General features: G+C 38.4%; 2 protein-coding genes across 2 annotated transcripts; one reads left to right on the top strand and one right to left on the bottom strand.

Moving 5' to 3' along the window:
* Positions 1-1,002: 1,002 nt before the first annotated feature.
* Positions 1,003-4,173, bottom strand: LOC5515177 (peroxisomal biogenesis factor 3). Its single transcript, XM_032384777.2, has 3 exons — positions 3,512-4,173; positions 2,271-2,648; positions 1,003-1,685 (listed from the first exon to the last, which is right to left on the bottom strand). Exons 1-3 carry the CDS (start codon positions 4,086-4,088, stop codon positions 1,492-1,494), a joined length of 1,149 nt encoding a protein of 382 aa, XP_032240668.2. The 5' UTR covers positions 4,089-4,173; the 3' UTR covers positions 1,003-1,491.
* Positions 4,174-4,533: 360 nt separating this feature from the next.
* On the top strand, positions 4,534-20,756 carry LOC5515178 (glycogen [starch] synthase). Its single transcript, XM_001635233.3, has 21 exons — positions 4,534-4,720; positions 5,687-5,868; positions 6,142-6,180; positions 7,189-7,341; positions 8,925-9,110; positions 9,360-9,374; positions 10,286-10,415; positions 11,774-11,813; positions 12,115-12,192; positions 12,300-12,350; positions 12,660-12,729; positions 13,322-13,428; positions 13,595-13,654; positions 13,747-13,825; positions 15,583-15,696; positions 15,894-16,020; positions 18,205-18,362; positions 18,753-18,854; positions 19,404-19,484; positions 19,701-19,807; positions 20,119-20,756. The coding sequence occupies exons 1-21, from the start codon at positions 4,633-4,635 to the stop codon at positions 20,132-20,134; spliced, it is 1,983 nt and encodes a 660-aa protein (XP_001635283.2). The 5' UTR covers positions 4,534-4,632; the 3' UTR covers positions 20,135-20,756.
* Positions 20,757-21,683: the final 927 nt, after the last annotated feature.

Raw genomic sequence — 21,683 nt, 5'->3', positions numbered from 1 at the left:
CGAAAATATGCTGACGTCATCAAAATAAAAATATTTATATTTCACGAAGGAAACATCGTGTGGTAAACAACTTGGTAGATGTCATGTAGGTGTCAAGGGGGATGCAACAAAATGCTCACGTGTTGTGTGATGTCATCGATGACTTGGCAGGTGTCATGTTTATTTCAAGGGGGGTGCAAAAATACGGTCATGTGATTTGTGAGGTCATTGATGACGTCACTAAAATCAAAACAATTACGATTTCATTAAGAACAGAAATATCCATATCTCATCATATAACAACCAATCTTGGTATGTGTCATGAAGGTGTCAAGGGGATTGAACCAGTATAGTCACTCATCAATGACGTCACTAGAAGCAAAAATGTGCTGACATCATCAAAATAAAAAAAAAATATTTATATTTTATTAAAGAAACATCGTATGACAACAAAACTCGGTAGGTGTGATGTATGTTTCAAGTGGGTGCAATGAGATTGTGACGTGACATCATTGATGACGTCAATTAAGTAAAACTACCCTGATGCCGAAACGCGTATAACAAATAAACTTGTTATGTGTCATGTAGATGTCAAGGGTATGGGAAGGGGGTCGCGTGATCTGTGAAATCGTTGACGCCGTCAAAAAAACTGAAATATAATATTTGATATTTCTTAAATTATTAAGCGAAATAAGAAAAGATTTGGTCGTTTGGAGCTCCGCTTTTAGGCAATGCCGAAATCTATATATTATGTGACAATTTTCATTTGTACATGTTTTCAAATTTTTATGTGGCAACTATAGTTGTTCAAAAGCTAGCAGGTTTGATTTTTCTCAGTAATTAAAAATTGTCAAACATAAAATATTAAATAAAATAAAAATTGACAACTATTTTTTTTGTTCAAAAGTAATGCTGGTGCATAAATATTTGCGTACCGACAATCATTCGCTGGCCTATCTACACGGCCATGCTTTTGTAGAGATAGCTTTTAAGATTTCTTTAAATAATTTGTAGAAAAGAAGGTTTGGCTGAATAGAGCTTTTTAAACTCGTTGTTTCGAGTCAGTTAGAACCATACAGTTTGATCAGTCAGGTATTTCTTCATTGCACAAAAAACATAGAAAGAGATATCATACAAATCATACAAAAAGGTGTACAAATAAATATACAGAGAGGTAGATTAGGCAAGCCATACCAAACAAAATCACATCATAACCAACAATCAGCTAGATTTAGCAATTTACAACTCTCATTTTAACATATTAAACGTTGAATTTTAAACCAGAGATGCAATAGAAACAGAGACATCCTTATTTTATCTACATAAGACTACCAGTAAAAGAGGTTGACTGTTTTGGTTGTTACTTTACAAGGATACCAAAACAATCATACTTATCGTGTAATGATTTGACTCTGAAAAAGGTGAAAGTATGATTGGTACTGTATGATGAGCTCTTTAAGTTCAAAAGAGTAGGTAACCACTCCCCGCATTATCAGCATCATATAAAAATTGTCAGTCCACTTCAGTACTGAACGCTTCATACACATTTGCAGCAAATTCACCAGCGAAGCGAACTTTGAACAAGTCTTGCAGGTAACTATTGTCTGAGTCACTGAACATGTGATAGATCTGTCCATTCACAATTGGGATGATTTTGGCAAGGGGTAGACTCACAGCCACTTGGGAGCCACCATATGCACCGAGATCTGGAAAAAAGAGAAATATGTTTCAACTATGCGGTACCAGTATATGGAGAATACAGAAGATGAGCTAGGAGTGTTGCAATAAGACTTAAGATGTTTTTGGGGGAAGGGGGGAGAAAAGACTTTCTGCTTTAATAATTTTGCAGGAAGTCAATGGTCTGAAGCCCATTATAAAGTGACGTGTGCATATCAACATAGTACAGTAGGATCACAGTTTTTACAGAAACAAACAAAAATAAAAATAATGGTTTAATATCAGAATCCACTATAAAAGGCTCTTCCTCTTACGTATGTAAATAATAACCGATGTATATTACAACTTATAAAAATATATTAAATATATTTTGCTTTATGCGCTATTTTCATTATCTACAAGGTTATGCTACTCTATGTACTTTGACTTTATAGCTAATAGAATTCTAACATGTTTTGATACACACTGAGGCATTTTTTGCCACACTGATTAGCTAATTATGAAAAATTCATGTCAATCAGATATAGCATATTCCTCCTATCCTTAGTGGCTTCATAAAAAAGATGACCACCATAGAAATGTTTGCTTCATACATAAGTATTTAAAGGACATACCTAGTTCTTCTGCTTGAAAGAATGGTGCAATGTTGCCTAAAATGTGTGCAAAGGCAACATCTAGACACCCTTGAAGCACAGCACTGCAATCCTCACTTTCCAGCACATCCAAAGTCTCCTCAACAAGACGCATAAACTCCTCCCCTTCAACCCCACCAATAGCAGTCTCCCCCCGGCCATCTAGAGCTGCCATGTCTTCGGGTACCATGAACTGGCAAAAGGGCCTTGTGCTGCTCAGGGGGGTGCTGCCAGTTTGTGAAGAACACATGGAGGAACTGGTCTGCTGCGAGAACTCAAATGTCTGTCTGATATGGTTGATTAGCCTTTGAAGTTCTGCATGTGTTAGTTTGTCCTTCAGGGAAATATCGCTTAGGATATCTGTAGAAAAATAGGGGTATGTTTAAACACGAGCTGTAATTTACAGTAGGCTCAAAATCAAGTATAGGTGTTGTTTTTCTATCTCCTTTCCTGCCTCCTCAACCTTTTTTCTCATTCTTCTTAAAATCTGAGATGACACCTACTATGATTGCCAAAAAAAACAAATGTTTGCATGTAGGGTATTACATAAACACAAACTGCTATACACAACACAGTTTATAATAATGATTAGTTTGAACAGGAGCACACCAGTGGGCAGATTCCTGGAAAAATGTAAGTATTCAAGGGCTGTCCTTGACTGTTTTCAGCTTTGAGCACAAATTTGGCTAATATTGTGCTGATTGGGAAGTTCTTCGGTATAATTTTATATGCTTTTTATAAAGATGGACCAAAGATCAGGTATAGCTGTGGCTGAACTGTCTAAAAGGTTGTTACACCCCTGATATTACAAGGAGGCAGTAGCGGATCTAGGGGGAGGGTTGAGGGGATTTTAACCACCCCCGATGGATAGAAAAGACCAAAAATATAACAGGAACAAAATCTGTATATTCTCAGTCAACCATACAACATGACGGCTCCAGTCTTCTACCACGACCATCATGCCTTGCGGTCCTACATACCTATAAAAGACACTTCCGGTCTAAAACAACTTCCGGTTTGGAACACTACACTTTGTGCTGCCAGAAAGCCATAAGTAACAAAAAAAATTAACCCCTCCCCCCCCCCCCCCCTTTGTCCCTGAACCAAACCCCTCCTTTAGAGAAAATCTAGATCCGTCCCTGAGAGGAGGAGGGTACAGAAGCGTACCATAATTACGGCCCCCATTTCTGGCATGACTTGAAAAAGACTGGGCTTATCCTCACCTTCAGTCGAGCGCTTGATGGTGTCAGTCATCTTGTCCAAGCCTTCACTCAGCAGGTACTTTACCAGAGCTAGATACTTCTTCTGCATACCCTCAGCAACATGTTTCCTCTTGCCATTACTGCCTCCCTCTACTGGCGTAACTAAGCTATCCAAGTACATATAGCCCCCAATCACATTAAGCTGCACCCGTAAAAACACAAACAACATACAAGAAGAGTAGACCGCGGTTACAGTCCGTGCAAAGCTCAAAGTCTTGAGCGATTCCCATAGTTCGAGTTTGTTTGCAGGTTTCTCACGTAATTTGGCAGTGATCTCTTCAGTGTTTAGTTTATCTAAGAGAGAGTCTCTCAGACTTGGAATCAGAGAATAAAGGGTGACACTACATGTCCTCTGGTTGCTTTCAAAGTGGTGTTGTTTACGCGCTTGTGCAATGTATTCTAATTCCTGATTGGCACGCCATTCATCAAGCCGCCATCTCGCGTAACGACTAACTATGTAGATTCCAGTAATTACTATTCCCCCGACAACAAACTTGCGCTTATGTCTTCTAAAGAAACCCTTTATACTTTCCCACATGCTCCTATGAGGAAATTCGGCTTCGAATTGTTCACGCTGTCCTTTTCGATCACGAATGGAAATAGGCGAGCCCCCGCTCAGTCAGCGGTTTCAATGTGACGCGGGTGATAAGAATGCCTCTTTCCATTTAATTATGCACTGCATCCATAAATAAAAGATCTATAGGCGATTTTGTGCATTTTGTTTTGGTTTACTGGTGCTTGTGAGGAAAAAAATCAATACAAAACATGGGAAGGTGGGGTGATCAATGCACTCAGGTTATCAGTTTTACCACCACCGAAGTGTAAAGAGGCTAGGTTTCTCGTCTGAATGCGTTTTTTTTTTCGTTTTTAGTCCTGTTCTTCTCTTCTTCATAGGCGTCCAAACATGCTCTACTCTTGGGTTTGCTGTGGTCTCCAAGACGAAGTTGATGGTACTGCTGTGGTATTTTCATATTGGTATACCGCTGACTCACACGGTGGCTCACGCGTCAGTCGTATCCATCGAACAAGTCTTATTGACGGTTCACGATCATTGAAGGCGAAAAAGGAACGACTCTGCCAATATGAACAACCCTGGGGTGTTTTACCAAGAGTATGAAGATGATCCACCGTACTTCACGTTTGAGGTGTCTTGGGAGGTTGCGAACAAAGGTGCGAAGGCTACTGATGTTGCCTTTTGCACGGGGTAGCAAATGTGTGCACATAAACACGCGACACCTCGCTCTGTTCTGTTGGCCTTTTGGATATCGGCGATTTTATCATTTTTCTTAATCTAAGAATTATTTAGAGTGTGGACGATATTTTTTAATAAGTCTTACGATTTTTCACGGCTCAATTGACGTATATGCCATTATCGTTCCATTTAAAACTAATTTCGCTGCGGGTCTGTTGTTTCGTAACAACTTTACTATCAAATTTAATAACAGAATAGATACAAAAACTGTTAAGTCAGACATGACCCATGGATTATGCACAGTTTATTTACTTACTAAAAGTGAGACAGATCGCTGGTTTTCTGAATTTGTGCCATACCAGCGTGCAAGAAACAGCTGGAGAGTTTACCATTTGCAACTGGCTGCACCCGAAACACAGCCCCTTTTTTAATGGCCTTCAAGCATTGTTTAATTGCTAAAGAGCAAACTGTCCTCAAAGTCTCCCCCCCTTCCTGTTCAATAGCAGGGGTGGATTCAGAAGTTTAAAAAGGGGGGCTGAAGCCAAATTTTCAAGAGCCGACTTATTGTTCTTCTGTATATTTCCTTATATTTCCTCCCTAGAACCATCCCTGAATATTAAGAAAGCTGAGTGATGTCAATAGGAGTTTCCATGGTTAAACATTGGTGATGAGGGCTACTGAGTGGGAGGAGCCTTGTTTATTTCCTATATCACTATTGTTTTGAACCCTTTTCTCAAGGTTTGGCTAGTCACTCCCCAACTTCTTGTGATGCCCTGCGGCCCTTGATTAAAAGAGGGTCAGAAAATTAGTGTTGTAGCAACTTCATACTGTATTGCTTCAGTTTAGAACCAGGGATCGATCCCCCCTTTTGTTTTGAAGGACTTGTTGTAATCCTATTTTAATGATGATACTTAAACTTAGTGGATATATAACCATTTTTCCAGTTGGAGGAATTTACACCGTGATCAGGTCTAAAGCTGCTACCAGTGTGGATATCCATGGAGATAACTATTGCATGATGGGTATCTATAACAAAGCTCAGTGTAATATGGAAGTTGAGATGACAGAGCCAGACATGAAGGCAATGAAAGGAGCACTTAAGTGCATGCGAAACAAGGGAGTACAGGTTAGTGAATACTGACAAGAACAGGGCATGTGGTCTGAAATTATTTGAGGTAAACCTATGTACTGTTCATAACATAGCATAACCAAATACATGTGTTTGTAGCCAGGATTTGCATAATGCATGCATAGTCACATGTAGATGTCCTATGTACCTGCATACATTTCTAAAGACTGCGAAGGGTACGCAATACGTTAATTCAGTAAGTTACGTGTGTGTTTTTAAAGGTTATGTTCTGGTGCTACTGTACTGATTCGTGTTGTTTCTCCATCCTAGGTACATTTTGGCAGGTGGCTGATTGAAGGTTACCCTAAGGTAGGATTAAAATTGTTGTGATTACCAACATTTGTGTTACTATGCGGCTACTTTTTTGGCTGCTCACATCCATGCAGCTGGTTATGTTCAGCCGTGCGGTTCTGCACTATTGAGAAAAATCAACACTTTTCTGCACTTTCACACTTTTTCCGCACTATGTCACACTATCTGGGAAAATACCCTCTCAAAATAATAATGTGTGAGGAACTTGCTAAAAATATTCCAAATTTGAAGGATAGCGTATAAATACCTGGTTCAAACCGTTGAACCTCAAACAATTAATGTCAAGACATCGTAAATTGCAAGCAAATTGAAGCCTATCTTAGCATAGTTTGTTTTTTTTCAAAACACACAAGAGCATGGCACAACTTCTTCTAACCACTGCTTCTGGAATCTCACAGAAAAAAAAACACTCGACATAATCTCAACAATATTATTAGTTAATGCATTTTACATGGCATAACACCAAAGTCTGGCCTTTCTAGTCTACTTTTCTGTAGTGTTCGCATCAAGAAATGTATTTTGATCGTTCTTATCACAGCAACAAATAATGTGCCAGTAATGGCAACAACTATCAAAGGTAGCTTGAAGCTCATGTATAGACAATGTATAATTATGTTTTGTCCTCCATCTGTTTTTTTTTTTTTAACTTAAAAAAGAGTGTATTGTATTTTTAACCTGATTTACATGCGTGTGTGCTGGCATGATTCGTTTTGCAAGTTAAACCTTAGGAATCATTTCATTTCAAGGAAAACGATTTTACAGTCTGCTCTGCAAATATTGTTTACTTCTTTTACTTACCTTACCCCACTATCGCTAATTTTACCTCACATTTTACCACACTACTCTGTAAAAAATGCCAACTATTTTCTGATTTTGACTGCACTTTACCAGATGCCTGGTCCATGTTGCCATCATCATTGTTATCACACTACAAAATGCATTTAATGATTGACTTCAAAGTATCTATAGCAATAAGAATCTGCATTGTTGTATTTCCTACTCTAGGTTGTTCTATTTGACATTGGTTCAGTGTACCACAAGCTCAACAAGTGGAAGGCAGACCTGTGGGAAAATTGTCACATTGGTCTCCCTGATGGGGACACTGAGGCCAATGACTCGCTTGTGCTTGGATGTCTGGTCGCACAGTTTATTTCAGAGGTAAAAGTTATTTCAAACCATAACAGCCGTTAAAGAAGGCCAACCATGCCACCATTTTGCACAATACCGACTCACTCAAAGAATCCATTTCAATCGCGGGTGTTGATGAAGTTTCCTTTTAAATAAACTGATGGGATTTCAATTGTAAACAAAAATAAAGGAAGTGGTTGATGGACATTTTTTGACAAGAAAAAAAATACACATAAAATCCTGCAAGGAAAAATGTGAAGAGTATATCTATGTAGAAGACCATAATTGTGATTACTTCTACATAGTCATTGCTATAGTACCAACTAGTTTTACTCCACCTAGTTTGCTAGTTTGCATAATTTTAGCAAAAAGTGTGATAAAATTGGATAAATAGCAAGAAAAAAAAACATATTTTTGGGAGGAGGTTGGGCATGCAAACACTCACAGCTGTCATTAAGTGAAATGGCATGACCTTTTTGGCAAAAAAACACTATACTATACTATACTGTGCTATAATATACACATAAGTTGACTACCACATGTTTTAGACTCCCTAAAGCAGCAACCAAATGTTGTTCACATTTGCTGTTAATATTAAGTGTGGTTGTTACAAATCATGCAAGGACAATAGATGTCTAGAGACAGTACTGTGACTGTCCTTTGACCATGACCATGTTGTGTACCTGTTTCAGTTATCTATATGGTGTGTAACCATTTCAGTTATCTATATTGGTGTGTACCTGTTTAAGTTATCTAAATTGGTGTGTACCTGTTTCAGTTATCTATATTGGTGTGTACCTGGTTCAGTTATCAACAGTATATTGGTGTGTACCTGTTTCAGCCATCTATATTGGTGTGTACCTGTTCAGTAACAGTTTCTTTATTGGTGTGAACCTGGTTCAGTTATCTTTATTGGTGTGTACCTGGTTCAGTTATCAACAGTATATTGGTGTGTACCTGTTTCAGTTATCTATATTGGTGTGTACTTGTTCACTTACAGTTTCTATATTGGTGTGTACTTGGTTCAGTTATCTACAGTATATTGATGTGTACTTGGTTCAGTTATCTACAGTATATTGGTGTGTACCTGTTTCAGTTACAGTTTCTATATTGGTGTGTACCTGGTTCAGTTACAGTTTTTATATTGGTGTGTACCTGTTCAGTTACAGTTTCTATATTGGTGTGTACCTGGTTCAGTTATCAACAGTATATTGGTGTGTACCTGGTTCAGTTATCTATATTGGTGTGTACCTGGTTCAGTTATCTATATTGGTGTGTACCTGGTTCAGTTATCTATATTGGTGTGTACCTGGTTCAGTTATCTATATTGGTGTGTACCTGGTTCAGTTATCTATATTGGTGTGTACCTGGTTCAGTTATCTATATTGGTGTGTACCTGGTTCAGTTATCTATATTGGTGTGTACCTGGTTCAGTTATCAACAGTATATCGGTGTGTACCTGTTTCAGTTATCTATATTGGTGTGTACCTGTTTCAGTTATCTATATTGGTGTGTACCTGGTTCAGTTATCTATATTGGTGTGTACCTGGTTCAGTTATCTATATTGGTGTGTACCCATTTCAGTTATATATATTGTTGCATACCTGTTTCAGTTTCGAAGTCGCTTTGACCCTGAAATTCCGGTCGTTGCCCATTTTCACGAATGGCAAGCAGGAGTTGGTGAGATAATGCTAAGGACCAAGAAAGTGAATGTATCGACGGTGTTCACCACCCACGCCACCCTTCTGGGGCGGTACCTCTGTGCTGCTAATGTTGACTTCTATAACAATCTCGAAAGGGTAAGAGTGGGTTAACCAGTGTTAATTAAGATTTGCATTCAGAGTTTATTTTACAATTGAAGACCATGATGTGCAAGGGCTTGAATTACAAAATTAAGAGAATACGGTTAAGTTTTGTATAATATAGTGATGAAAATCAATTAATACTGAGGTAGAAAAGCCATTTTGTGCATAATCATTTCCATCTTCTGTTAATGCAGACATCAAAATGGATGTTTAATAATGGATGTTTTTCTTCTTTTTTTGCAGTTTGATGTCGATAAGGTTAGTAAGTAAATAACAATAATTTATTGATTTTATAGCGCATTCTAACATGACAAGATGATCGAATGCTCTTAAACACTTAGGAGTTGTTATATTTTGTTAATTGGTATAGATTATTGCTATATATTAGATCATATATTCTTGATAAAAGATATTTACACCTATTTCAAATAAGGTTACACTCGGTGAATCTGTGTATTGTAACCCGCAGTGCTTTATGGGTATCAAGTAAATAAGCAAATAAGCATTGATAAAATACAAATCCAGGTTTAAAAAGCTGTAGAATTCTTGTTTATATTCTTATGAACATTCACATAGCTTTTAGATACAAGGATTCAGCTGTTTATATGCTTCCCGTAAACTACCATGGGTTGCGACAAATAGGTTCCCAAGTGCAACCTTATTTGAAATAGATATATATAAAGCTATATGAAAATTACTGTACTTCTGCAATTCTCTGTGTTTGGAGAAAGTTTTATTGTTTGAAATGAATCTAAGATTTTGCAAATACATGTTGGCAAAAACTTTGCTAATTAAAACATTGGCATTGGCATTGTTTCATGCCAAGAAGTTTAGCAATGTTGAGAGATATCTATTTTATTACAAATGGTTTTGCATTATGATGGAGCTATACAATAATAGGGCTTGTAAAATTATAAGCAAAGTCTATGTGTTACTGTATGTAACTCTCATTCTCTCATGTTGTTGTCATGGGGTGTGGATAGGAGTAGGGCGACCGTGGTATCTATCATAGGGCTTGTAAAATTATAAGCAAAATCTATGTGTTATGTAACTCCCATTCTCTCGTGTTGTTGTCATGGTTTGTGGATAGGAGGCGGGTGACCGTGGTATTTATGTGTTACTGTACGTAACTCTCATTCCCTCGTGTTGTTGTCATGTGGTGTGGATAGGAGGCGGGCGACCGTGGTATCTATCATAGGTACTGCCTGGAGAGGGCTGCGGCACATGCTGCACATGTGTTCACTACTGTATCGCGCATCACTGCCGATGAGGCCGAACATCTGCTTAAGAGAAAACCAGGTACACTCAACAAATAACTCAAGTTAATTAATGCAAAGTAAAATCCTAAGAACTACATAAAGAGTCGGTATGTTTGTGTTCAAGAAAAAAATAATTATTCATGTTGTTCCCCCACATTTGCTACTAAGGGAGTAACCGTGAAGGGCGTATCAATTACTAGACAGAAATCAATTAATGTATAGTTCGAGTTTTACAAGACACCTTAAATTCCTGCTTTTTGTGCACTTTTTCCCCTCTTGGTAAAACCTTATTAACATAAGTAAACATTTTGGCTGTGAGAACACTGCTATTAAGGGAAAACGAAGCCTCCACAAATTTTCTTTTCTAGGGAGGCTAAGCGAAGGAGGAGGCTATGGTTTCTTTTCATTGGACAAACTCAAAGAGATTTGTCTTTAATTCTTTATGTATTTTTTACAAGTGAAACCAGTCGAGTGTGCTATCAAGTTAAAATTTGAAATCACCATGTGATTTGGATTGAAATTCTCTAATGCCATCTTTTCGATTCTAACTGAATTTGATTTCTCTGAAATATCATTAAGGTTTAGTTCCTGCAAGTGATAAAAGAATGACTGGAGTAAAGAGCTAAAATACTCTTTTTTGACATCACAAAATCTAATTTGCATACACTCTGAGCATTAGCTTAACTGGTTACCAGTACCAAAGCTTTTAATTCTAATGAAAAGACATTTTAATATTTTTCCAATTTTTTTTTTCGCAAACGGCAAGAAGAGATGTATGTTGTTGATGTATCTTATCGTATCTTCAAGTTGAAATCCCAGCTTTGAAAAAGATAACAGCTTGTTTAATATTACATTGACAGTATTTTCAAAGTTTAATGATCTACTGTATTGTCTTAGCACGTTGATTAAAATAATTATAGGCTCCAGAGGGACCAGGGGGCAGTGATTGACACAGCAACCCCTGAAGAATCATGGGTGTTTTTAGCCCTCAAAGCTTAGGGCCGTAGCAGGGGCTGGGGTACGGGGGCATATCCCCCCCAATATTTAAAAAAATTATAATGTAAAATACATATTTCGAGGCCTACCAAAGCCCTGCCTTTCCAGGCCCGTAGCCAGGATTTTTAGTGAGGGGGTTTATTTACTCATATAGTGAACCATTTTCTTTAAGGTAGACCACCCTAGCTTGCAGTGGTACTCAATTTTCCTTCATTGGAGCTGACCTTTTATTCGAGTGGGGTGTTCTTCCAAACCACCCGAACCCCCCCTGGCTACGGGCCTGCCTTCAAATAAGATTCTTGCTGCAACCTGCGATGATGATTTTTCTGTGGACATTTTACATATTTATACAGCAAAATTTAAATGTTTATACATCAAAAGTTAAATGTTTGTATACTCTAGATCTGGTAGTACCCAATGGCCTGAACGTGGTTAAATACACGTAAGTTAATCCTCATCATTTTCTAGCTATCAAATGTAAAAGCATTTCTTAGCTTCAATTGCAAGTCCTTAAGTATTGACTAGCTACTGTATGCCCTGTACATCTAAATATTGCAACAATATGGCTCTCTCAAGACATGCCTGTAAAACAAGTGTATAATAAAACTCTAACTCTGTCTCAAAATATTGGGTATATATCTTTTGTATATGTTTTTGTTAGACAGCAAATGCATTGTGTTAGTTGTATGTAGAGTGGATGTGTCAACTGCATGTAATATTTTCATTATCTTTTTGCTTTTCAGTGCTCTTCATGAGTTTCAGAACCTCCATGCAAAATCAAAAGAAAAGATCAATGACTTTGTGCGTGGTCATTTCTATGGGTAAGACCACTGGTTCTTGGTTGTGCATTGTGTTCCTGTGTTTATTGAATCAGGTGCACCTTACGTATATCTTTTACTGACCCTTTTCTCTTCTTTTTTACTTTTAGTCACTTTGACTTTGATCTTGATAAAACCCTGTATTTTTTTGCTGCTGGAAGGTACGTTAATTTTATAATACAAGACATACACCCTGACAAATCAGAGTTCTATCTGGCAAATCAGAGCAATCCCAATCGCCCGGCAATATCTGAACATTACAAAAGCATTTACATTTAATATCATTTCCTTATTACATAGATAAGTTAGGTAATGATACAGGCTTTAACCATGGCTGACACGTTGCTGAGAATGAATACTGTGAACATCTTACATTTAAAATGCGGCAAATAACTTTTTCAAAGAGCTAAAAAGAAATACTAACAAGGGATGACTTGTGATGGCTACCTATGTCTTGTTCCTTTTTATAGGTATGAGTATTTTAACAAAGGCGCTGATGTGTTTTTGGAATCATTAGCAAGACTCAATTACCAGCTTAAGGTAAATCACATACAATATAGTACAGGCGTGGGGTAGTGGTACTTGCAATGGTAATGATGACGATGATTAAGTTGATGATGACGATGACGATGACGATGGTTATAATGAGGACGATGATGACGACAATGATGATGGTGAAAATGATAATGAGTATGATGATGATGATGACGACGACGACGACGACGACGACGACGATGAAGATGATGATGATGAAGACGATAATGATGACGATGATGACGACAATGACGATGGTGAAAATAATAATGAGGATGATGATGATGATGAAGACAATAATGAGGACAATGATGATGATGAAGATGATTATGAGGACAGTGATGATGAGGCTGATGGATAAGTGACGAGGATGATGATGACAATATTTAGCATCGATGATGACAATGTTGGTTGTGGTGCTGGTGGTGGTGGTGGTGATTATGATGGGGTTTCTTGGCTTTATTACTAAAAGATGATGCCGGCATTGGTGGTGGTGATGATTAGTAGTTGTTGTGGTGTTGCTGGTGATGATGATGACGATGGTGACGATGGTGATGAAAATGATGATCATGTTTATCTTTTTGCTTTCTGTTTTTAGACCAATAACTCGGAAACAACAGTCGTAGCCTTCCTCATATTCCCGACTAAAACAAACAACTTCAATGTCGACTCCCTCCGAGGACAAGCTGTTACTAAGCAGCTCAAGTAAGTAAGACCTTCATACGTTTACCTTATAAACGAAATTTACCCTTTAATTAAAAGATAATGAAAGTTTCATTATCTTTATACTATTTTTTACTTTAACAATATAGAGCAGTTTTTCGTGTAGATATTTTCTGGTTTCAACACATTATTTGTTATCTTTTTGCAGAGAGACGGTGAATGAGATTCAAGATAAGATTGGGAAACGAATTTACGAAAGCTGTGTCAAGTAAGATTCCTCTCTAGGATGTTTTTAAACATGAACATCTCGCTTTATTTGTAGACTGTTCATAGTTTACTAGATAAATTCGGTGTTTTCAGGGGTAATCTTCCGAGTGGGGAATCGCTGCTGGAACCAGATGACATTGTGAGGCTCAAGCGGTGTGTTCTCGGTGCCCAGGTATTACACTCTCCCATCCTCCATTTTATCATCCTACAGTTGCAAAATGAAGTGTGAGAAAACATCCAATTCCATCGACGAATTTAAGCAAAATATTGTGATAATATCTTGCTTAAATGTGAAAGTATAAAACGTCGTTTTACATTATTTGCCTTTCAATATATGGAATGAGTCAATGATGTGGCTTAAAAGGCTCAAGTGTTACACGATAAAGGGAACCTTTTGTTTGTTAAAATTCATTCATGTGAACCTCCAAAGTGCAGTCGACACTTTTAGACCGCTGCCATGATAGCCTGCGTAGCAAGCGTAGCCACGCGAAAAACGGACATGCTGAGACCCTACTGAAAAACTTGCTAGTTCTACGGTGAAACTAATATGGAAATAAGGCTCCCGGGTTAATGCCTTTAGACGCTTGTGTAGATCGGGGCTGCCTATACCTGTCTTGAAATGTTTTGCTCGTCTTACGTTAAATTCTGAACCTAAAGATCCTTACTGTAATGAAGGCTTGAAATGCTAATTTGGTAATAAAAAAATTTAAAAAGTTGGAGGCATTTGTAAGCAAACTTAAATACCACATGAACCCTATTACCTGGACCCTTACTAAGGGGACTAACTAGGAGAGCTCTCTGTTGTCGTCTTACTAACGTGACTAGCTAGCAGAGCTCTCTGTTGTCGTCTTACTAACGCGACTAGCTAGCAGAGCTCTCTGTTGTCGTCTTACTGGAATAACTGGCTAGCAGAGCTCTCTGTTGTCGTCTTACTAACGTGACTAACTAGCAGAGCTCTCTGTTGTCGTCTTACTAACGTGACTAACTAGCAGAGCTCTCTGTTGTCGTCTTACTAACGCAACTAGCTAGCAGAGCTCTCTGTTGTCGTCTTACTAACGCGACTAGCTAGCAGAGCTCTCTGTTGTCGTCTTACTAACGTGACTAACTAGCAGAGCTCTCTGTTGTCGTCTTACTAACGCGACTAGCTAGCAGAGCTCTCTGTTGTCGTCTTACTAACGCGACTAGCTAGCAGAGCTCTCTGTTGTCGTCTTACTGGAATAACTGGCTAGCAGAGCTCTCTGTTGTCGTCTTACTAACGTGACTAACTAGCAGAGCTCTCTGTTGTCGTCTTACTAACGTGACTAACTAGCAGAGCTCTCTGTTGTCGTCTTACTAACGCGACTAGCTAGCAGAGCTCTCTGTTGTCGTCTTACTAACGCGACTAGCTAGCAGAGCTCTCTGTTGTCGTCTTACTAACGTGACTAACTAGCAGAGCTCTCTGTTGTTGTCTTACTAACGCGACTAGCTAGCAGAGCTCTCTGTTGTCGTCTTACTAACGCGACTAGCTAGCAGAGCTCTCTGTTGTCGTCTTACTGGAATAACTGGCTAGCAGAGCTCTCTGTTGTCGTCTTACTAACGTGACTAACTAGCAGAGCTCTCTGTTGTCGTCTTACTAACGTGACTAACTAGCAGAGCTCTCTGTTGTCGTCTTACTAACGCGACTAGCTAGCAGAGCTCTCTGTTGTCGTCTTACTAACGCGACTAGCTAGCAGAGCTCTCTGTTGTCGTCTTACTAACGTGACTAACTAGCAGAGCTCTCTGTTGTTGTCTTACTAACGCGACTAGCTAGCAGAGCTCTCTGTTGTCGTCTTACTGGAATAACTGGCTAGCAGAGCTCTCTGTTGTCGTCTAGTAACGGTACTAGCTAGCAGAGCAGGAATACGCAAAGTCTCACCGAGGTTTGAAAAACTAATGTTTTGTACTCTTTAGCACCCTGAGATGCCACCGGTTGTGACGCATAACGTCTTAAATGACGCCACTGACCCGATTCTGTGCCATATCCGGCGGATACAACTCTTCAATACTCGCCACGATCGTGTTAAGGTAAGTAAGGAATTCAAACATGCGATGCAATGGTTGTACGAGAGAAACACTGGAACCTAGATATGCTGATCAAGACGTGATAAACAAAGCACACTTTGCCAGTTTCACAAAATAAGTCAAGATATTATATATTTAGGAATATAACTTCACTCTGAACATTTCTCAGCGTATGTGAGCATCACGTTATTTGTTCACAGATCGTGTTCCACCCGGAGTTCCTGTCTAACATCAACCCTCTGCTTGCCATGGAGTACAGCGAGTTCGTCCGTGGATGCCATCTGGGGGTGTTTCCTTCTTACTATGAGCCCTGGGGATATACACCAGGTAATTATTACATGATACATCAGGCAATTATTACATGATACACCAGGCAATTACTGGGATATACACAGGTTATTATTCCGATATTCACGAAGTTAACATTACATGATACACCAGGTAATTATTACATGATACATCAGGCAATTACTGGGATATACACAGGTTATTATTCCGATATTCACGAAGTTAACATTACATGATACACCAGGTAATTATTACATGATACATCAGGCAATTACTGGGATATACACAGGTTATTATTTCGATATTCACGAAGTTAACATTACATGATACACCAGGTAATTATTACATGATACATCAGGCAATTACTGGGATATACACAGGTTATTATTTCGATATTCACGAAGTTAACATTACATGATACACCAGGTAATTATTACATGATACATCAGGCAATTACTGGGATATACACAGGTTATTATTCCGATATTCACGAAGTTAACATTACATGATACACCAGGTAATTATTACATGATACATCAGGCAATTCCTGGGATATACACAGGTTATTATTCCGATATTCACGAAGTTAACATTACATGATACACCAGGTAATTATTACATGATACATCAGGCAATTCCTGGGATATACACAGGTTATTATTCCGATATTCACAAAGTTAACATTACATGATACACCAGGTAATTATTACATGATACATCAGGCAATTACTGGGATATACACAGGTTATTATTCCGATATTCACGAAGTTAACATTACATGATACACCAGGTAATTATTACATGATACATCAGGCAATTACTGGGATATACACAGGTTATTATTCCGATATTCACGAAGTTAACATTACATGATACACCAGGTAATTATTACATGATACATCAGGCAATTACTGGGATATACACAGGTTATTATTCCGATATTCACGAAGTTAACATTACATGATACACCAGGTAATTATTACATGATACATCAGGCAATTACTGGGATATACACAGGTTATTATTCCGATATTCACGAAGTTAACATTACATGATACACCAGGTAATTATTACATGATACATCAGGCAATTACTGGGATATACACAGGTTATTATTCCGATATTCACGAAGTTAACATTACATGATACACCAGGTAATTATTACATGATACATCAGGCAATTACTGGGATATACACAGGTTATTATTCCGATATTCACGAAGTTAACATTACATGATACACCAGGTAATTATTACATGATACATCAGGCAATTACTGGGATATACACAGGTTATTATTCCGATATTCACGAAGTTAACATTACATGATACACCAGGTAATTATTACATGATACATCAGGCAATTACTGGGATATACACAGGTTATTATTTCGATATTCTCGAAGTTAACATTACATGATACACCAGGTAATTATTACATGATACATCAGGCAATTACTGGGATATACACAGGTTATTATTCCGATATTCACGAAGTTAACATTACATGATACACCAGGTAATTATTACATGATACATCAGGCAATTACTGGGATATACACAGGTTATTATTCCGATATACACCTAGTTAACATTACATGATGTACCAGGTAATTATTGGGGATATATATATATATATGGGATATAAACAAGGTGATAATTGAGATATACACCAGGTAATGATTGCGATATACGTCGGGTAATTATTATTTGAATATACAAGGTAGTTATCGGGATGTATACACCAGGTAATTATTTCTCATTATTGAGCTGGATTATCAGGGTATTTACCAAGTACCTATTAGAATATTCCCACCTCGAGGTATACACTAGATGTTAAAGAAGATGGCGGTAACGAACACCATCGCGACCAAAACAAGTGTCCATTATATAGGTGTCAGTTATATAAAGGTCTCCTTGTATAAACAAGGTAACTAAACCCACTAGTTATGTAATATGGATATATACACTAGCTATGCGATACACACCTGGCGCCGGTACCTGGGAAGCAGCTTAGCGTTAACCCAGTGATAAATACGGCTATCTCGACATTTGGTTGTATAAAAGGGGTATTCATCCTTGGGTTAGCGCTAACTTGCTTTCTAGGAACCCGACCCTGGTGACTATTGTGGTATACGCCTTGGGGATTCAGTGTAGATGGTGCATTAAGCTCCTTATAAATTTCTTCACCATTGATACATTTATTGGTATGTTGCCATGGTAGCGGAATGTACGGTTATGGGTATCCCTTCGGTCACCACCAATCTGTCTGGGTTTGGGCGGTTCATGGCCGAGCACGTGTGTGACCCCACCTCCTACGGAATCTACATCGTGGACAGGCGCTTTAAATGCGCTGAGGAATCTATCCAGGAGCTCAGCGGGGTAAGACTGCACAAGCGTGAAATTCGTACAGTAAGGCCTCACACAGCTCCAGTAAAACAAATAAACCAAGTCGGTTGTTCAGTCGTTTACAGTCGGCATTATTTCCTTGTTTTTTTTCCAGAACATGTATAGTTGACATATTTCCCTTGATTTTTTTCCAGAACATGTATAGTTGACATATTTCCCTTGATTTTTTCCAGAACATGTATAGTTGACATATTTCCCTTGTGTTTTTTTCCAGAACATGTATAGTTTACATATTTCCCTTGTTTTTATCCAGTACCTGTATAGTTGACATATTTTCCTGTTATTTTCCAGTACCTGTATAGTTGACATATTTTCCTTGTTATTTTCCAGTACATGTATGTTGACATATTTGTTATTTTTCAGTACATGTTCAGTTTTTGTACCATGACTCGACGCCAACGAATCATTCAAAGGAATCGTACGGAGCGACTCAGCGAGCTGTTGGATTGGAAGAGTCTGTACAGGGTTAGTAGTCCGGTATTATTTCCGGTATCGTGCAATTTGGCATCAAACGAAGTATATAGGGCAGGGAGGCTTGGTATGTTTAACATGGATCATGGTCATTCAAAACCAAATACCAAACATTTCAATTTTTGCATTTATATAACTTGAAGACAGGGAAAGTCAACACTTAAACCCGGGTACAGGGTAACTAAACACTAAAGCTCGGGTACAGGGTAACTCAACACTAAAATTCGGGTATAGAGTAAGACAACACTAAAATTCGGGTATAGGGTAAGTCAGCACTAAAACTTGGGTACAGGGTAAGTCAACACTAAAAACTCGGGTACGGGGTAACTCAACACTAAAGCTCGGGTACAGGGTAACTCAACACTAAACTCGTGTACAGGGTAACTCAACACTAAATATCTGATACAACACTAAAACTCGGATAGCATGTCAGCGCTATACTTCGATACAGGGTAAGATAGCATCAAACGTTGATTATAGCACTACTGGATAATAAAACAAGTACTAAAGTTCGGTGTGGTTATTATCTTCGTGTGCTTTCAGTTCTACGCTCGCGCCCGCTTACTAGGGCTGCATCGTCTGGAACCAGCGAAGTACGAACACCCGAACTTGACCGATGAAATCGTGAGTACCAATCGTGTTCCCGATTATTTTAGTCTACTTATTCTAAGTTATAACAATGGTCTACTCTTTTATAGGCTACCACCCTTCCCCATCTTCTAGTCAGTTAGTAACATTTGGATATTTCTACTAGCGGTCCGCGTTCAACATACCCTAGCCCATCATTGTCCCCACCCTTCCCAACGTCTAGCTTAGTAATATTTTTTTTATTCCTTACAGCGGTCCGCGTTCAACTACCCCAGACCGCCATCAGCCCCGCCCTCCCCTGCACCATCTGAGGCAGGATCCGATAAAGAATCAGAAACGGAAGAAGACGAGCAGTACAGGTGTGTAACTTGTTAAATTCCTCTCTCAGATTTAAAGAATAAAAATAAAAATCAGGGAGTTTTTTTGTCACCCGAGGGCAGAGTAGAGTTGCTGACCTTCCGAGCATCAACCCGTCTTCAGGACAAAAGGAAATAACACCGCACGCTTAAAACGTCAGCAGCACTATTTAGTCAATTCTTGGACGTTCCACCTAAAACGTCAGGCTAGTTTTTAAACCCATGGTTTAACCACGCTACTAGTACAACCTATTTTTACGGCTCGTATATTATACCATATGGATCCAATATACTTTTTCATCTTTGTTTTTCAGGTTGTTTAGTGTATGATGGTCGGCTTCTTTCATCTAGAGACTGTTATAATTTTAGTAAAATCCAATAAGAATGAATCCTATAATCATCACGTCAAGTCTGCCGAAGAACAAAGTTATCCAATCACCCCCTGGATGATTTGAACGCGGGCTCAGGTTCTACCTTAACCTGCTCTTTCCAGAATCAACAGACAGACAACACAAACAAGGTGCAATGGAGAAACTCCTACAAACATGTGGTCTTGGTCAATCGCATGTTTGAATGATACAAATGGCATCTGTAAAACTCCTCACAGAAAGCGGTTGCGATTCTGAGGCGGTTGCGATTCTGAGGCAAGCGCAAAGAAGGGCGGGGGAGGTAGCTTGTGCGAGAGGGGACTGGGAAGAAGCTTGCTGGGTATCTCTGCCCCTAATGACAGTGAGGATCCTTGGTGTCACACAAGCTAGGGCACAGGCCTTCACAGACAACAGAATCTCCTTGTTTCCATTCCAACACTCCCATCCCCACCGCTTTTGCTTTCTGCTGCTAATGCTAGCCTATGTAGTGTGATGTAAGAGTATGGTAGTACGATGTGTGGTGCACGTACTAAGAAATTTGTATGTGGAACATGTAATATGATAATAAATGGGACGCGACACAACTCACCTTGCCGAGTATTCTTTTACAGCATTGGTTTACTTTACGTGAGGCCAAAACCCAAATTAGACGCAATGGGTGAGTTTATTACAAAATGGGTGAGTTTATTACAAAATGGGTCGAGTCTATTACAAATTGGGTCCAGTTTATTACAAAATTGATCGAGTTTATTACAAAGTGGGTGAAGTTTATAACAAAATGGGTATAATTTATTACAAAATGTGTCAAGTTTATTACAAATTGGTTCAGATTTATTACAAAATGGGCTGGGTTTTCTACAAAATGGGTCGAGTTTATTACAAAATGGGTCGAGATTATTACTAAATGGGTCGAGATTATTGCAAAATGGTTCAGGTTTATTACGAAATAGTTCGGTTTATTACAAAATAGGTCGAGTTTATAACAAATTGGATCAATTTTATTACAAAATGTGGTCAAGTTTATTACAAATTCGGTGAAGATTATTACAAAAGGGGTCGAGTTTATTACAAATTGGGTCGAGTTTATTACAAAAGGCGTGAAGATTATAACAAAAGAGGTCGAGTCTATTACAAATTGGGTCCAGTTTATTACAAAATTGATCGAGTTTATCACAAAGTGGGTGAAGTTTATAACAAAATGGGTCGAGTTTATTACAAAATGTGTCAAGTTTATTACAAATTGGTTCAGATTTATTACAAAATGGGCTGGGTTTACTACAAAATGGGTCGAGTTTATTACAAAATGGGCTGGGTTTACTACAAAATGGGTCGAGTTTATTACAAAATGGGTCGAGATTATTACTAAATGGGTCGAGATTATTGCAAAATGGTTCAGGTTTATTACGAAATAGTTCGGTTTATTACAAAATAGGTCGAGTTTATAACAAATTGGGTTAATTTTATTACAAAATGTGTTAAGTTTATTACAAAATGGGTCAAATGTATTACAT

This window comes from Nematostella vectensis, chromosome 6 (assembly GCF_932526225.1).
Source record: "Nematostella vectensis chromosome 6, jaNemVect1.1, whole genome shotgun sequence".
Lineage (NCBI taxonomy): Eukaryota > Metazoa > Cnidaria > Anthozoa > Actiniaria > Edwardsiidae > Nematostella > Nematostella vectensis.
This window is presented reverse-complemented; position numbering and strand designations above follow the sequence as displayed.

Bases quoted from the DNA above. Each gene is read 5' to 3' on its own strand.
- LOC5515177 (XM_032384777.2), bottom strand. From the start codon at position 4,088: ATGTGGGAAAGTATAAAGGGTTTCTTTAGAAGACATAAGCGCAAGTTT. The intron at 2,649-3,511 runs GTGAGGATAAGC...ATTTTTCTACAG, and splicing joins CATCAAGCGCTCGACTGAAG to ATATCCTAAGCGATATTTCC. The intron at 1,686-2,270 runs GTATGTCCTTTA...TCTTTTTTCCAG, and splicing joins CTTTCAAGCAGAAGAACTAG to ATCTCGGTGCATATGGTGGC.
- LOC5515178 (XM_001635233.3), top strand. From the start codon at position 4,633: ATGAACAACCCTGGGGTGTTTTACCAAGAGTATGAAGATGATCCACCG. The intron at 4,721-5,686 runs GTGCGAAGGCTA...CCATTTTTCCAG, and splicing joins TTGGGAGGTTGCGAACAAAG to TTGGAGGAATTTACACCGTG. The intron at 11,814-12,114 runs GTAAGTTAATCC...TTTGCTTTTCAG, and splicing joins CTGAACGTGGTTAAATACAC to TGCTCTTCATGAGTTTCAGA.